The sequence below is a fragment of the Alosa sapidissima genome, chromosome 13 (assembly GCF_018492685.1).
Source record: "Alosa sapidissima isolate fAloSap1 chromosome 13, fAloSap1.pri, whole genome shotgun sequence".
NCBI lineage: Eukaryota > Metazoa > Chordata > Actinopteri > Clupeiformes > Clupeidae > Alosa > Alosa sapidissima.
Window position 1 is genome coordinate 20,720,837 of NC_055969.1, and position 14,077 is coordinate 20,734,913.

The following is a 14,077-nucleotide window of genomic DNA, read 5'->3' on the forward strand; positions in this document are numbered from 1 at the left end:
TGTTGACCAGGAATATATATATCCTTTGTTGCTCCAGGACCTGCTCCTGTATCAGAAAACTACCAGGAACTCCTACCTGGAATCCAAAGAGGGGCCTGCACGGCCCCCTAACAACATGGATCGCTTTGAGAGGTGCTTCTCCATCTTTAAGCTGGAGCGGAGAGACTCAGGGGAAGCACACTCATCTGCCCAGGCCACGGAGGGGGAACCTGGGGGTGGGGAGGGACGAGCCCCTGGGCCAGAGCCACTGCCACAGCGCCGCCCTGCTGGATGGAAGGCCGTCAGGGTGGACCTGGTAGTCAGCCCCTTCAGTCAGTTTGGGTTTGCTCTGTTGGGCTGGACTGGCTCCAAGGTGGGGAGGCCGCCATTTTGTATTCTGTTTGCGGTCTGTTCTTCTCTGCCTGTATTTCTTTGCCATCTGAGTTTTTTTTCTATCTTCATTTATTTCTCTCTAACTTTTTGTTTGTGTTTGTGATCTGTTTGTGTTTGTGTTTCCCCCCCCCCACTAATTTTCTTCACTATATGAGTATTTTGTCATTCACTCTTTTTACGTTCTTTCTTTCTCTCTGACATTCCTTCTTGTCTGTTCTTTTGTTCCTCTTTTATTCCTATTTCTTGTCTTTCTTTCTAGCATAAGTGAGGTACTGTAAGACCAGCACAGGTATAGGCTAGTCCTGAATTGGTCCTAATCTGGTCATTGTCTGGTCCTAATCTGGCCCTTGTGTGTGTGCAGCTGTTTGAGAGGGAGCTGAGGCGCTGGGCAGGTCGGGAGAAGAACATGTCCTTGAGCAGTCACGCCCTCTACGACAACAGCAAGGTGAGTGCACCTGTGCCCAGGTGTGTGTATCTGGGATGGGATTGGCTTACTTGTGGTCAGGTATGTGTGCCTGTGATAAGATTGGTTCACTTGTGGCCAGTAACTGTATGTGTATGTGTGTATCCAGTTCAGAATCCCACTTTGTGATATGTATTAGCTACAAATGCACAAAGCACAGTTTAATTCCTGCTTTAATTCCTGTTTTTTTTCAAGCAATCATCCTGGTGCAGTTTGATTATTTTTTCATAGATAATTCTTGAGCCTGGTCCAAATGTTTTTAAAGGGTATCTGTCAGGCTTTATCTTCCATATGCTGATCTGTCCTGTTGTAAATAACCCCCCTCATGCTAACTGCTTTCTCGGTCTCGGCCTTCAGGGATGCTACCTCAGAGCCAGTACAGAGGAAGAGATCTTCAGCCACCTGGGACTGGACTACATCCCACCATGTGACCGCAATGCCTGATTGGTGAAGAGGTCTGTAGAAGGGGGGAATCAGCAGCTGAATCCACTCTTCGGTTCCTGTGTGGATCCAAAACCTGTAGAACCCAAAGAATCTTGTATAACTCTGCTCTGCACCTAAATTCAAATCTGCACCTCAAAATGGCCGCTCAGGCTGATTCACCGCACTGCATCGGCTGATTCCCCCGTTAGTCACCAGTGGTTTCCATGAGTCACGATATCTGCTGGGTCACTTCCTCGCTTCCAGAGCATCCCTCGCATGTGAAGAAAAGAGCCTCAAGCTCAGAAAAGAAAACGCCTGACTTGCAAGAGGATTATTTTGCTTCTGTTTTGGTTTGTATGTTCCGCAATAACATTCCTTATTCTTCACTCTCATGCCTTTATGTTTTTAGAAATGTTAGAACTAGCTGTATTTTCTTTGAAAAGGTGTGAACATGGACTTAGATATGAGGTATTTCATTTTGCTGTGATGTGTCAGTGCCTTCACACACACCCACATAAAGGCTGGGGTCACCCTTAAGTGAACAGCTCTCATCTGCCCTGACTCACTCTGCTCTGGGCTCATTCCAATGCGTTTGCTTTGCAGATATGAAACGCTATATCCACTGCATAATGTGCTCTTACCATTTGTTACTGTCTACTGCAGAGGACTTTCATCTCTAAAATTCATCAGGGGACACGGCTCCTGACACTATGAAATGTTACATGACATTTTTTACGGTCTTAATCTAAATAGTTCTATAGCCCTGCGATTGAACAGCTGTTAGTTTGACACTATGTTAGGTCCTTGTATGGTCTTGAACTGTCTTGACATTTTTTAATATATGGCAAAATGCACTTTATATGTCAGAGCTCTCTCAACCAAGTATTTGAAATGGATTTACAGTTGTGTACAATGACCACGGTCTTGGACAGATATTGAGATTGAACAGACTGAGAGTTTAATGTCGAGCACAATGACCGAAAGTGACGTGACTGACTGCAGAGATGTCTAGTGTGTGTGTTGAAATCTTACAGGGTGTACACACCACTACCTCGATGGTAACAGCTGCAGGGGCTGATTTGGTTGCTAGCATATGATAGCTTTGCCTGTATTTCCATTTAGGTTTTGTGAAATAGAGAAGCAAGCAGTGCCTTTAGGGAAGTAGCATATAACACTGTAAGAATGAAATGGCAGATTTAATAATTGTGTGTGTGTGTGTTGTTAGTGTGTGTGTGTGTGTGCGTGCGTGCGTGTGTGTGTGTGTGTGTGTGTGTGTGTGTGCGTGCGTGCCTGTGTGCTTATATACATTTTGTAATGGTGAGACAAATTGCACAGTATGTGTGTAATCTGTATGTGAGCATATCAGCTTTTCTCATCAGTGTAAACATGGCTTGATAGTTATTTAGCATAATAACAGCCCAAACAAGCCCAAACTACCTTGTTTTATCTGTCCTGAAACGGGAAACCGGAAACTTTTAACATCCATTTCAATAAAATTTACCTTAAAATATATTTTAAGTAACCATTTGTTGTCCCAACAACAAAAAGGTGTTTGGAGGTGGGGGATTGTGTGATGAAACAGATATGTTTTGTGGTTTACATACATACATACTTACACTCACTCTGTTTTTGTCTTTCTGTCTGACACACACACACATCACACACTGTGGTTCTTTCTCAGTTTCAACAGGTGTTACATTCACTTTCTTATCAGACATGGTACACACACATACTGTAATGCAGGCCTTATGCTGTTTAAAGTTCTGTTATATATGAGATGTTTTGTTAAGTTATACTATTGTTATTGGTTGAAATGTTAATTTTATTATTATGACACTGGTTGAAAGCATACCACTGTGACTGAGCTGTATTACCTTGGTACTTTTACTTCTGTTCGAGTCTGCAAACACAGGTATGAAAAGTCTTGAGATGTTCAATGTGATGACCCATATCTTGGAGATAAAACACACCTGGCTGTTCAGTGTTCCGTTTAAACAGGAAGACATGTAGGACAAACGATGCAAAAACTCAAGCTTTTGAAATAAAGGAGCAAGACTGGTGACTAAAGTTTTGTGTCTGGTTTAATCTCTAAACATGAACTATGACAATACCTCCCATAAAACTCTTTTTTTTGTGTGTGTAAAACCAGAAAAACGCTCACTGTTGTCAGATAAATTAATCAAGCTCTGAGGGGAAATTACACCATCATTTGAAGATAGACGGACTTTGTAACCCAAAATGTGATCCAACTGCTGCATGTCCAGGCAAAGGACCACACTGCCCAAAAATGCAGTGAACTGTAGTAGTTTGATTCACCACCAGGTGGCGACACATATGTCTTCTATCTGGGTAAGAGCTGATGTGAAGCTGACTACTAGTGCAGTTCTTGTCCAGCACTAGCAAACGGTGAAATACTAGCTCACTTTTACAACTGTGATATTCATAGTTGTCAACGAGAGATGCTAAATCTAAGATCTATAAATGTATTGCTATGAAGAAAGTGTGTTTTACAAAAAAGTTTGTAATATAGGGTGAAGCAGGTATTTTGAAGGGTTGTTTTTTGTAATCTACCAAAAAGTGACACAAATTACCTGACTTCAGCCTAAATCATCATGATCTGTAGCAGAATCAATAACTGTCTGGCTTTGGCCACATCTGTAGATGAGTAGGCTACTGTCTGCTGTGAGAGAACTGCTCAAGCTGCTGCTTCAAACAGCCCTGGTAGGAGACATTTGATGAGCCTTCCCTTATCCCCTGTTGCTTGCCAACAGGAGATCTCACAGATTCAATAGTTGTGTTTTTGAGTACACTGTGTTTTTGTTTCCTTTTTTACACAGATGTGTTTTGTAGAAACTGTCATGAACCCCTAACATGAACTTGTATGGGAACTATCGAAGCCTCCAACCATGCCACCCGTGATTTCCACGCGTCAGTTTTCTTTCCCAGGGAAACCATTATTTTCATCTATGATTGTCGTGCTATCTGACCAGCATCACCAGGGGCGTAGATTGGCGTGGGGACCGAAGGACGTGACCACACCAATGTCAAATTACAACTGAAATGTCCCCACCAATATTCAGATTGGAATGGGGAAAAACGCTCACATGCGCTACACAAAGAGTTAAATAGTTTCTCACTTCAGTGCTGCGGATCATCTCGTACAGATCTTGTGATGTGCAGTAGCCTATAAGGGTAAATCCCGCTGATTTGAAGTTAACTATAATAACTACCAGTGAGGCGCAGTCTCCTGCGCAGCATGCAGCGCTTCAGCTTTACTTCACTAAGCACGAAGTGCGTCCAAATTCACCCATTCTTCTCTGTTAAACTCCTCGAGAAGTAGGCTACTCATCACACATGTGTCACATGAAGCTTTTTCTCAGCTTTTAAACGGTGCTAGCTAGCCACTGTTTGCTGTGATAAACAGTTCGCGAGAAAAATTTCGAGAAAAAGATTTAATAATTATTCTCTGCGCCCATCTCCACATCCATTCGTCTCGGTGGAATATCGTAGGCCTACACACTCTTCACACAACACATGACAAACCATATCAGAATAAACAGCAGACCTTACCGAACACAGAGGTGTAATGCATTCCCGTGTATAGTTAGCTGTTCCAGAGTAATCCGGTTTTTAAATAAATTAAAGCAAAATGCAACATGGTCTTTCGGCTGCATTTCTTAAAACTAAGCTGTGCTTACATCGCCTAGATATCTGTAAATATTAGAATCAGAAAATATAGGCAGCTCAAGGTTAAGAGTTTGTCAATATAGCCTTAATGATTTATTTTCACAAAATGCTAAGCATGCATGTATTTAAGTTTCTTACAACTGAGCTGTACAGTAGCACGTTTTAATCATGGATAGTAGTTGGACAGTAGCACATTTTAATCATTTTAGTGGCTGGTGAAAGAGTTGAGTGTTTTTTTTTTCTTTTTTCGGGGGTGGGTTAGTGGGTAGTGTCTCCACCAAAGCTCAGACCAAACCTACGCCCTTGAGCATCACTCCAACCAAAATCACCAACTCCATTCAACTCCTTTGAATGTTCTCCAACATTGCCTGTATATAGGGGGATCATTCTTTACTCTCAATATGATTTCAAGGTGAAGTAACAATAGGGAGACATGAGAGAGACTAGCTCCTGTTTGTTAAAATGCATTTATGGTTTGTTTAACGACACTATGCCTTTATCTTTATGATCTGTGAACATAAATCAGTAGACCTATTAGCCTGTTAGGCCCATGAACTCGTAGATTTGGTGAAGATGATATAAACATACGTATTTGCATACAACTACATTACATTGATATTATACAAGTCAGCTGTTTCAGTTTAGATGGGTTTTTATTTTTTTTACTTCAGATCCTTTGAGTCATGTGACAGTCCTGTGATCTTAGATCAGAAGCCAGAATCAGAGTTTAATCTGTCTTTTTTTTTTTTAAGAACTCTAAAGCATTATTTTATGTGGTGTTGAAAACTAAACATGTCACCATGGTTAGTAGCTTATGATTTTTGGCTCAATAACATTTTTGAAGATTGTGATGATTTTGGCCCTTCTAAAATTTCCCTCGTGATGAATAAAGTATCTATCTATCTATCTATCTATCTATCTATCTATCTATCTATCAACAGGCTAACACCTTTGCAGACTTACATGCTATCTGGGATATGTCTTTTCACATAGACCATGCACTATTTAAACAGTCACATGTGCCAAATGCAACCACTCTTCCTGTCACCAAGTACAGAGCAGAGCAGGAGTAAGATGTCATAGCAACTCTCGCTACATTCCAGTTCAACTCCTCCAAGTCTCTTTATGAAAAATGCACCCTAAATCATATCACCCAATAACATAGGCCTATAACAGTTGCGCAGTAGCCATCAGCTTCTCTTGTCAATGTAAACCTGACTTGTCAGTCTAATTAGCGGCCTTAAAATGCTCTAACCCTATAACTGGCCCACCTTGTTTTATCTGCCCTGAAACTGAACTGAAATTTTATGGCCAATGCTGTCCTCTAACCACCTTTTTCCTTACAACATAATTGACCTCTAAATGTCTTTTAAACTTCAAAGAGCGTGTCCGTGTTCACACCTCTGCTGCTGCTTTTGGCCCCGGCCGACAGGAAAAGGAATTAATACTGCCCCCCCAAAATGCCCCTCCTGTCCATTACGTGGTCCTGACACTCCTGTTAGACGAGTCTGGAGGATCGGGGCCCCCATTCACAAACATGACGGCAATCTCTGATGTGATCTGAAGAGACACAGGGATGAGTTGAGAGAGATAGGAAGGGACAGAAAGAGAGAAAGAGAGAGGGAGGGAGGGGGGATAACAGTTATGCTCTGTTGTTCTTAATCCCCTTTAACACTCCTGAGCTCCACTCTTCAGACCAAATGCGTGAAACAAAAGTTTCAGGTAGAGAGGGAGGGGAAGGAGGAGGAGAGGAGAGACACCTCTGAGTGTGTGTGTGTGTGTGTTTGTGTGTGTGTGTGTGTGTGTGTGCCAGTGGGAAGTGATGGGTTTTGGATACAGATTGGAGACACAGGGGCTGAGAGTCTGAGTAGATTGCAGACAGAGTGGCCCCTGACACACACACACACACACACACACAGAGAGAGAGAGAGAGACACACACAAAAAAATACCACTAACCTCAAAAGACATTGTATGTGATATTATGACAACACTATTGGGACCCCTGGCTTGGTCATTACACCTACAGGAACTTTTATGAACTCTCCACCAGATTGGACTGTGTGTCTGTGGCACGTTTTGTCTATTAAGGTAGAACAGCATTTGTACGGTCAGGCACTGATGCTGGGCAAGAAGGCAGAATAGCAGCCAGATGAAATCAAAGTGATTTGTCCCTATATAGGCACTAAATAATCACACAAATAATTAAATTAATTAAATATTTACCAAATTATTATACATTTACTTTCATTATGCACACCATGTGGTAACACTCTCTCACACACAGTTTGAAAATCACATTAATGTTGAAACCAATATTTTAAACACAGTGACATAATATACCGATGCACACACATACACAAACCTCCCTCTCTGTTATCACAAGACCGGGTCCTGCTTTTCAAATACGACCTGTTCTCAATGGCTTAAGCGTCCCTTTGAAGTGGACGCTGATTGTGTTGAATGGCAGAGAGACTAGGTGATTCCTATCACAAACTGATTCAATCATGGGTCGTTGATGGAAGCTCAGTTAGTTCATTATTTATCTCAAGACAACAACAAAAAATAGAATGAGTATTTGGCTGTCTAAAAGTGCTCAATATAGATATCTAAATACAAAGCCTACCTGTTATTTACCCGTAAAGCCTTTCAGGAATAGCAATGCAGGTTCTTTAACTTCCGCAACACACACACACACACACACACACACACGCACAAGCACATGCACATGCACATGCATGCACACGCACACACACACACACACACACACACACATACACACACTTTTGGCCTGTTGTTTCACATTTTCACATGTCAGATGAGCCCAGAGTTAGTTAGAGTTAGATAGATATTGTGCCAAATTACTGTTTATTGGAGCATAATTGGGATTAGTCTGTTAGTCTTCCATTGAATCCACCACTTGTCTTTCAGATCAAGCCTGGGGCCATGTTTATATTTGATCTTGATTTATTTGTTTAGTAAACACAGATAGTTGTTTAGAATGAGCATTTATTTAAGTGAATTAAAGGATTCATTTCATTGATGATTTGAATGACTTGTTTTTGTTTGTGTTTGCTAAACTGTCCCTAATCAGAGGACAGAAACAGGAATAATGAATTCTAACCATGACTCTGATTTCAAAAGATTTCAACAAAGTCCCCCCACAGCCGAGTAACACACTTTGGGCTATGAGGTAGCTATTTTCCTACTCAACTGTATCGGAGGCATGCTGGAAGGTCGGGATTTGTGTAGACTACTGCCATATTGGCGTTATGAACCAACCTCATACATTTCTATGGAGGATTCCTTGAGTGCTGTGTTTCCTCATTAGAAAGTCTCTGGTTTCAACCAGTTTGGAATTCTAGGATTCCCACCAATGACTCGATGCCAAGCCGAATGCCACTGTGCATTTACATTCATTCAGCAGATGCTTTATCCGGTTGATTTTATTCTTGAATCAGTCAGATCTGACAAATCGGCTGAATTCCTGGCTGATTTGTTATGTATAGTTTTTATACATATATACATATATATATTTGCAATGCCTATTAGACGAAGTAACAATCAACATTCCAAATCCAGTCCAATCTGATTGGATTTCTGCCATGTTGGACGTTTTTGTCAGCTGTCTTGCAGTGTGAACTGTCAGATTTACAGTGTGGGCACAGCAATCTCGTCCAATTTAAACATGTAGTGTGAGTTACCAAGTTGTATGCAACTGAAAAAAAAAAAACAGGGTTTGTCTGGTTTAAAACTCAATATTTAATCTCAAGTCAAGTCAACTTTATATAGCACATTTCATACACAGAGGAAACAGGATAGCTAATAAAAGCATAGAAGTAATAATTAAAACACATAAAAATGGCAATAGTTTAAAAGTATTTAAAAAGTAATAATTCAAACACATAAAATGGCAATAGTTTAAAAGTGTTTAAAAAGTAATAATTAAAACACATAACATTTTTAAAAAAAAGATCAAGTCAAGTCAAGTCAAGTGATCCCAACTCAATATTTGAAGTTAGTCCAAAAGGCCTCACCACATCCATCATTCACCCAACCCAACCCAAGTCCACTGAATGTAATATGTTAGAAGCATCATGTCCGATACACATATACACAATAAAAAGAGACCAAACAATTAACTTCAAATAAAACGTTTAATCTTTTAACTCTTCAAACTCTAAACTTCCCAGATCAAGGCTGAACCCATTCAGTCAGCTGATCACAAGCTGTCTGAGCAGGATTTCACTGACTGGACTAAAGACTAGGTATCAGGTGACCAGAGTGCCTGCAGTACTGAGTTATTTAAACATTCCTACCTGCCATTGTATGTGTCTGCTTGCTTATATTGATGTATAGCCTTCATTTATATATCTTGATTGTGTATGTCATCGTGTCCCAACCTTGGGGTCGCCTGAGATACTGGGTATCTTACAATTGACTACATTACATTAAAATATGCATAAAATAAAAATATTAAAACCCCCATGTTGTAATCAGATCCTTCGTGACAATCTGGCTACATAAACTTAGACAGCTCACATTAGATTCTTTATTGATGTAATCATGCTTGATCAACATTCCAAACAAAGTAGCAAAACAACCACACGCCCAAAGATAGCCAAACGAATTAGCTTGCTAGGACATCGGGGGCAAATAAAAGTCCCACTTTTGAGATACGCCTGTGCATGTGTGTGTGTGTGTGTGTGTGTGTGTGTGTGTGTGTGTGTGTGTGGTGCGGTGTGGTCTATGCTGGCTGCCTGTTCACTGAAGACCCCTGCAGTGTTGGGGACAATACATTTGTGTCCATAACTGGCCAGCAAACAGCTCCATTAGACATGAAAGGCTCCCAACAAGGGCCATCAAAAGGCCTCTCTGTGGGGACCCAGCACACACAGAGTCTGCTACCGTCTGTCATCCCAGGGCCCTCTCTGGGGGGGGGGGGGTGTAAGTGACACTGGGAACCACTGGAACCTCTCTGATCCCCTCAACAACCCCCCCCCCACCCGCCGACACACACACTCCCCATCCGCTGCTGTTACAGGGAGGGCTCCAGTTCAATTGACTTGGGGGCCTAATGATGCGGTGTGTACACAAACATGGCCCGTGCAAACACATGCCGACGTGGGTAACCCCAGCTGGGCCAACTGCAGGCAAATATTTGAGTTTGTATGCAAATAAACACAGCCGTTTCCACAGACAAATTATTTGGTTAATTAGCAGCAAGCCTGAAAAAACTGTAAATAAATCTATAATACCTTGAAAGGGACTGTATCTCCATGTTCTGAAAATTAATGATGCATTTGTAGTAATACTAACAGTAATAATGTCAGTTTCAATTTCAAGGGTATACTTAGATAGATAGATAGATAGATAGATAGATAGATAGATACTTTATTGATCCCCAGGGGAAATTCAAGGTCTCAGCAGCATACAGACAACACAAACACATTCTTTAACAGCAGAAAGAGTAATTAAAGTATATAATATAAAAACACAATTAAGCAATAAGGACAGTAGAAGATACAGAATATGCTAAATATACTAAAATACAAATTATACTAACTAACACTTAATCTAAATCAATTCTAAAAAATAGTATCCACATAGTGGTGATTAATCAATCAGAGGCGCTTGCAGTGACTGAGACAGGGACTGAGCCTGTGATTCTCTGTGCATAGCAAGGTAAGGTAAGGTGCTCTGTGTGAATGAGTGTCATGGTGATAGTGCAAATGAGTAAGTCCAACAGTGCAACAATGCAGAAATAAAGTAAAGTCTATATATCTATATATTTAACTATTTTAAGAAAAGGTATAAGTGTGGCCACAGTTCGGCTGTAGCATGGAGGGAGGGGTTATGCATATGTGCTAATGTGCTAATATAGCACGCAAACAATGAGGCAGAAAGACAGTGGTAAAAGTGGCTAGTGGACAGACAGTATCCAAACATGGAGGGGGTGAAGAGGCAGACAGACTATGTATTGAACAGTTCAATGGCCCTGGGGACAAAACTTCCCATCTCCAATTCAAAGTATTTCATAATTTATGGCAAAATCCATTAAAAATTGAAATGCAACATCCAAGTCATGAAAATAATGATGAATTATTGCCAAGGCTTCTGGTTTGAAGCTTTTCTCTTTGTGTAATGGATTCATTCATATGAAGATTTTAATGAAGGGTCATCTGTGACATCACAAGAAGGTTCTGATATCAGTCTCATTAATTGTAAAATGAATATAATAATAATAATACATTTGATTTATAAAGCGCCTTTCAAGACACCCAAGGTCGCTTAAAAAAAAATAAAGATGCCGGACGGAGCGGCGTAGTTGCCAGCGTACCCGTGACACCAAGACATGACAAATACATTTAAAAAATAACTAACACAGGACAAAAGATGCCGGACGGAGTGGCGTAGTCGCCAGCGTAACCGTGACACCAAGACATACAAGACGGACAATAAAACAAATAAACAAATAAAAAGTTTTAAAAAAAAAGAAAATACATTTAAATGGGGGGGGTGATGTGTGAAAAAATGAATATGTGGCCAGCAAAATCTCACTGTCTCCTTCTCACTCTATTTGGCACTCTATGTCTCTATCTGTCTCTCTCTCACCCCCACCCCCACACATACACATACAGAGAGAGAGAGAGAGAGAGAAAGAGAGAGAGAGAGAGAGAGAGAGAGAGAGAGAGAGAGACTGTAATCTGTGGCTTTGAAGGTGCTGGGCCTGTGCTGTCTGTGCCGGGCGGGAGGTGGCCGAGTCGTCTCCTCTGCCGCTCCTCCCGTCTGCCTGCAGTAAACCTGGAGTGGCCGTCTGTGCCGCCTCTTCACTCTGCTCCTCTCCACTCCTGAAGGCCCGTGCCGCCACATCAAAGCCCTCCCCACCCACCCACCGTCACCCATCAGCAAAGAAAGAGAAAGAACAAAGAAAGAAACCAGAGATCGCAAGGCCAAATATATGATCCCATGACAGGGAGTAATAACACTAATGAACTAAATCCAACTGAAGAGAGAAGGAATTGCATCCTGGTTGTACCTATAGCTTTGTATAGCTGATACAATCTTGCACAGTGAGGGAGAAAGAGAGAGATAGAGAGAGAGAGAGAGAGATGGAGGGAGGGAAAGATGGAGGGAGAGACAAAGTGATAAAGGGAGAGACAGTTGATATAAGAGGGACACCCAGACAAAGATTGATTTGGTGATACAGGGAGAGATAGAGAGAGAGAGAGAGAGAGAGAGAGAGAGAGAGAGAGAGAGAGAGAGTAAACAAATTATGCGGTCTTTGAAGTTTTAAACAGGATGACTGAATTAGTGTCAGAGTGGATTCTTTGGGCATGACAGAGAGCAGTGTGGTGTGGCTCATCCACCCAGCCTTCCGGCCCCAGGACTTTCCTCAGGATTTCTCTCCTCACATCAGCCAAACAGGGCATTTTTCAGCCGTGATCAGATTCAGGCATGATCAGATGCATTTATCACATTTTTTTAAAAAGTGACTCGCCAGAGTGCCATAGGCTATCCGTTTACAGACTGGAACAGGAAACAACATCCAGTTTTAAAAAAACAACACATTAATGTAAATGTAAATCACATACAAGGAATTTGGTCCATGCATTTTACCCATCCGGGGGTAGTGTAGGCTACAACACACCCACACAGTGTAGGCCTACTACACTCATCCACACACACACTCAGAGCAGTGCATTAATAACGGTTCAATACACTCTTTAGCATGCAGGTAGGCCTATCACGTTTAAGAGAATGTTGCTAGAACTAAACAAACAAAGCTGGGAGGCTGTAGTTTTGTTCTTTGCGCATTGAACTTATGGAGTGGACAATGAGTTGCCAAAGGCATCAACTCTAGCCTAGCACTCACATTCCTTGAGGACACTGCAGAACTGCGCTTATTTGTTGCCCTTTGTGCAATTGTTAGGCCATCCTTAAAAATATTTTTGTTTGCAGTAACAGCCAAAATTAAAAATGGGTCGGTAGGTAGGTCAATATTTTTTTTTTTCAAGATTCAAAGTAAAAAAAAAAGTACAATTTTGGTCATGGTGATTACGTAGGAATGACTTTACACAAATGTGCATATCGTGACGTAACTGACTGGGTCTTCAACCCGTGCCTTCAGGCGCACCATTGCAAACCTCATTCTGATGCAGGTTATATAGACCAGCCTTTCTCAAACTTCTTTGACCTGAGGCCCGCTCATGGCAGACTTTTGGGTCATAGGGCTCATCTACATGTACCCAGAAAGAAGGCTACAATAGCTCTTGGCCACGTTATATTGAACAATATTATACAATACTCAATGCTATACAGTGTATTATACAGTCTCTGCTCTGTTTCTAAGGAAGTTCCAAAAAACAACGTCGTTCTATTAAGTTTCGTTAAATAAATAAATAGCCTTCCAACAGGTTTAAGCGGAGCTTTGATACCAACGTTATCGATTAGTTTCAGTTTGTCTCGCGCAGACGCGCATTGAATGAATGCTCATACCACCACTTAATTGTAGGGCTCCATGTTTAATGACATCGATAGCAGAAACGTTTGTTTTCTTTTTTCGTCGATCCGCGGTTTCTTGATCAACTGCGCAGCAAATTATCAGATGAAGCACCGGGCCTAATTTCACTCCACGACTCCGCGGACCAGCAGTCTCCATGTTGCGGACCCATATTTTGAGAAATGCTGAATAGACCACAACCAATTTCAATACTCCGACACGGTCACCGTTAGACTAGGGGGAGAAGGGATGAGAAAAGATCTGGCCATAGTTCTTCCAGAACTTCGTGCCAAGTAAAAGCGTCATCAGTTTGTGTGAATGAAACGAAGCGTAGGCCATAGTGTGACATGCGTAAAACCAATAGTGTAGAGATGACGCCACAGGTTTTTTTTTTAAGTGAGCCACGTTTGCATGTAGGCAATTTATATTCACAATACTTGGGCCTACTAAAAGAAATATTATTTTATTGCATTTGTATTGGTTGTTTAGAGTAAAAAAAAAAACAATCGGTCGGTATTAACGCAAGTTTACAACCGGCAAGTCGGTCGGACTAAAAGGGGAAAAAAATAAATATTTGGGTCGGTTCTAAATTGACAGGGTCGGTCGGGTTACGGCAAACGAAAATATTTT

At 41.4% G+C, this 14,077-nt stretch overlaps 1 protein-coding gene across 4 annotated transcripts in view; it reads left to right on the forward strand.

Moving 5' to 3' along the window:
* Positions 1-3,325, forward strand: part of polm (polymerase (DNA directed), mu) — a 16,566-nt gene extending 13,241 nt beyond the window's left edge. For 3 of the 4 annotated variants that reach the window (XM_042058794.1, XM_042058795.1, XM_042058797.1), the window contains 3 exons: positions 38-352; positions 734-817; positions 1,193-3,325. In XM_042058794.1, the coding sequence (XP_041914728.1) occupies positions 38-352; positions 734-817; positions 1,193-1,279 (486 nt within the window). In that variant the 3' untranslated portion in view covers positions 1,280-3,325. The remainder of the gene's footprint in view (positions 1-37; positions 353-733; positions 818-1,192) is intronic. The other variant, XM_042058796.1, reaches the window with a different exon arrangement.
* Positions 3,326-14,077: the final 10,752 nt, after the last annotated feature.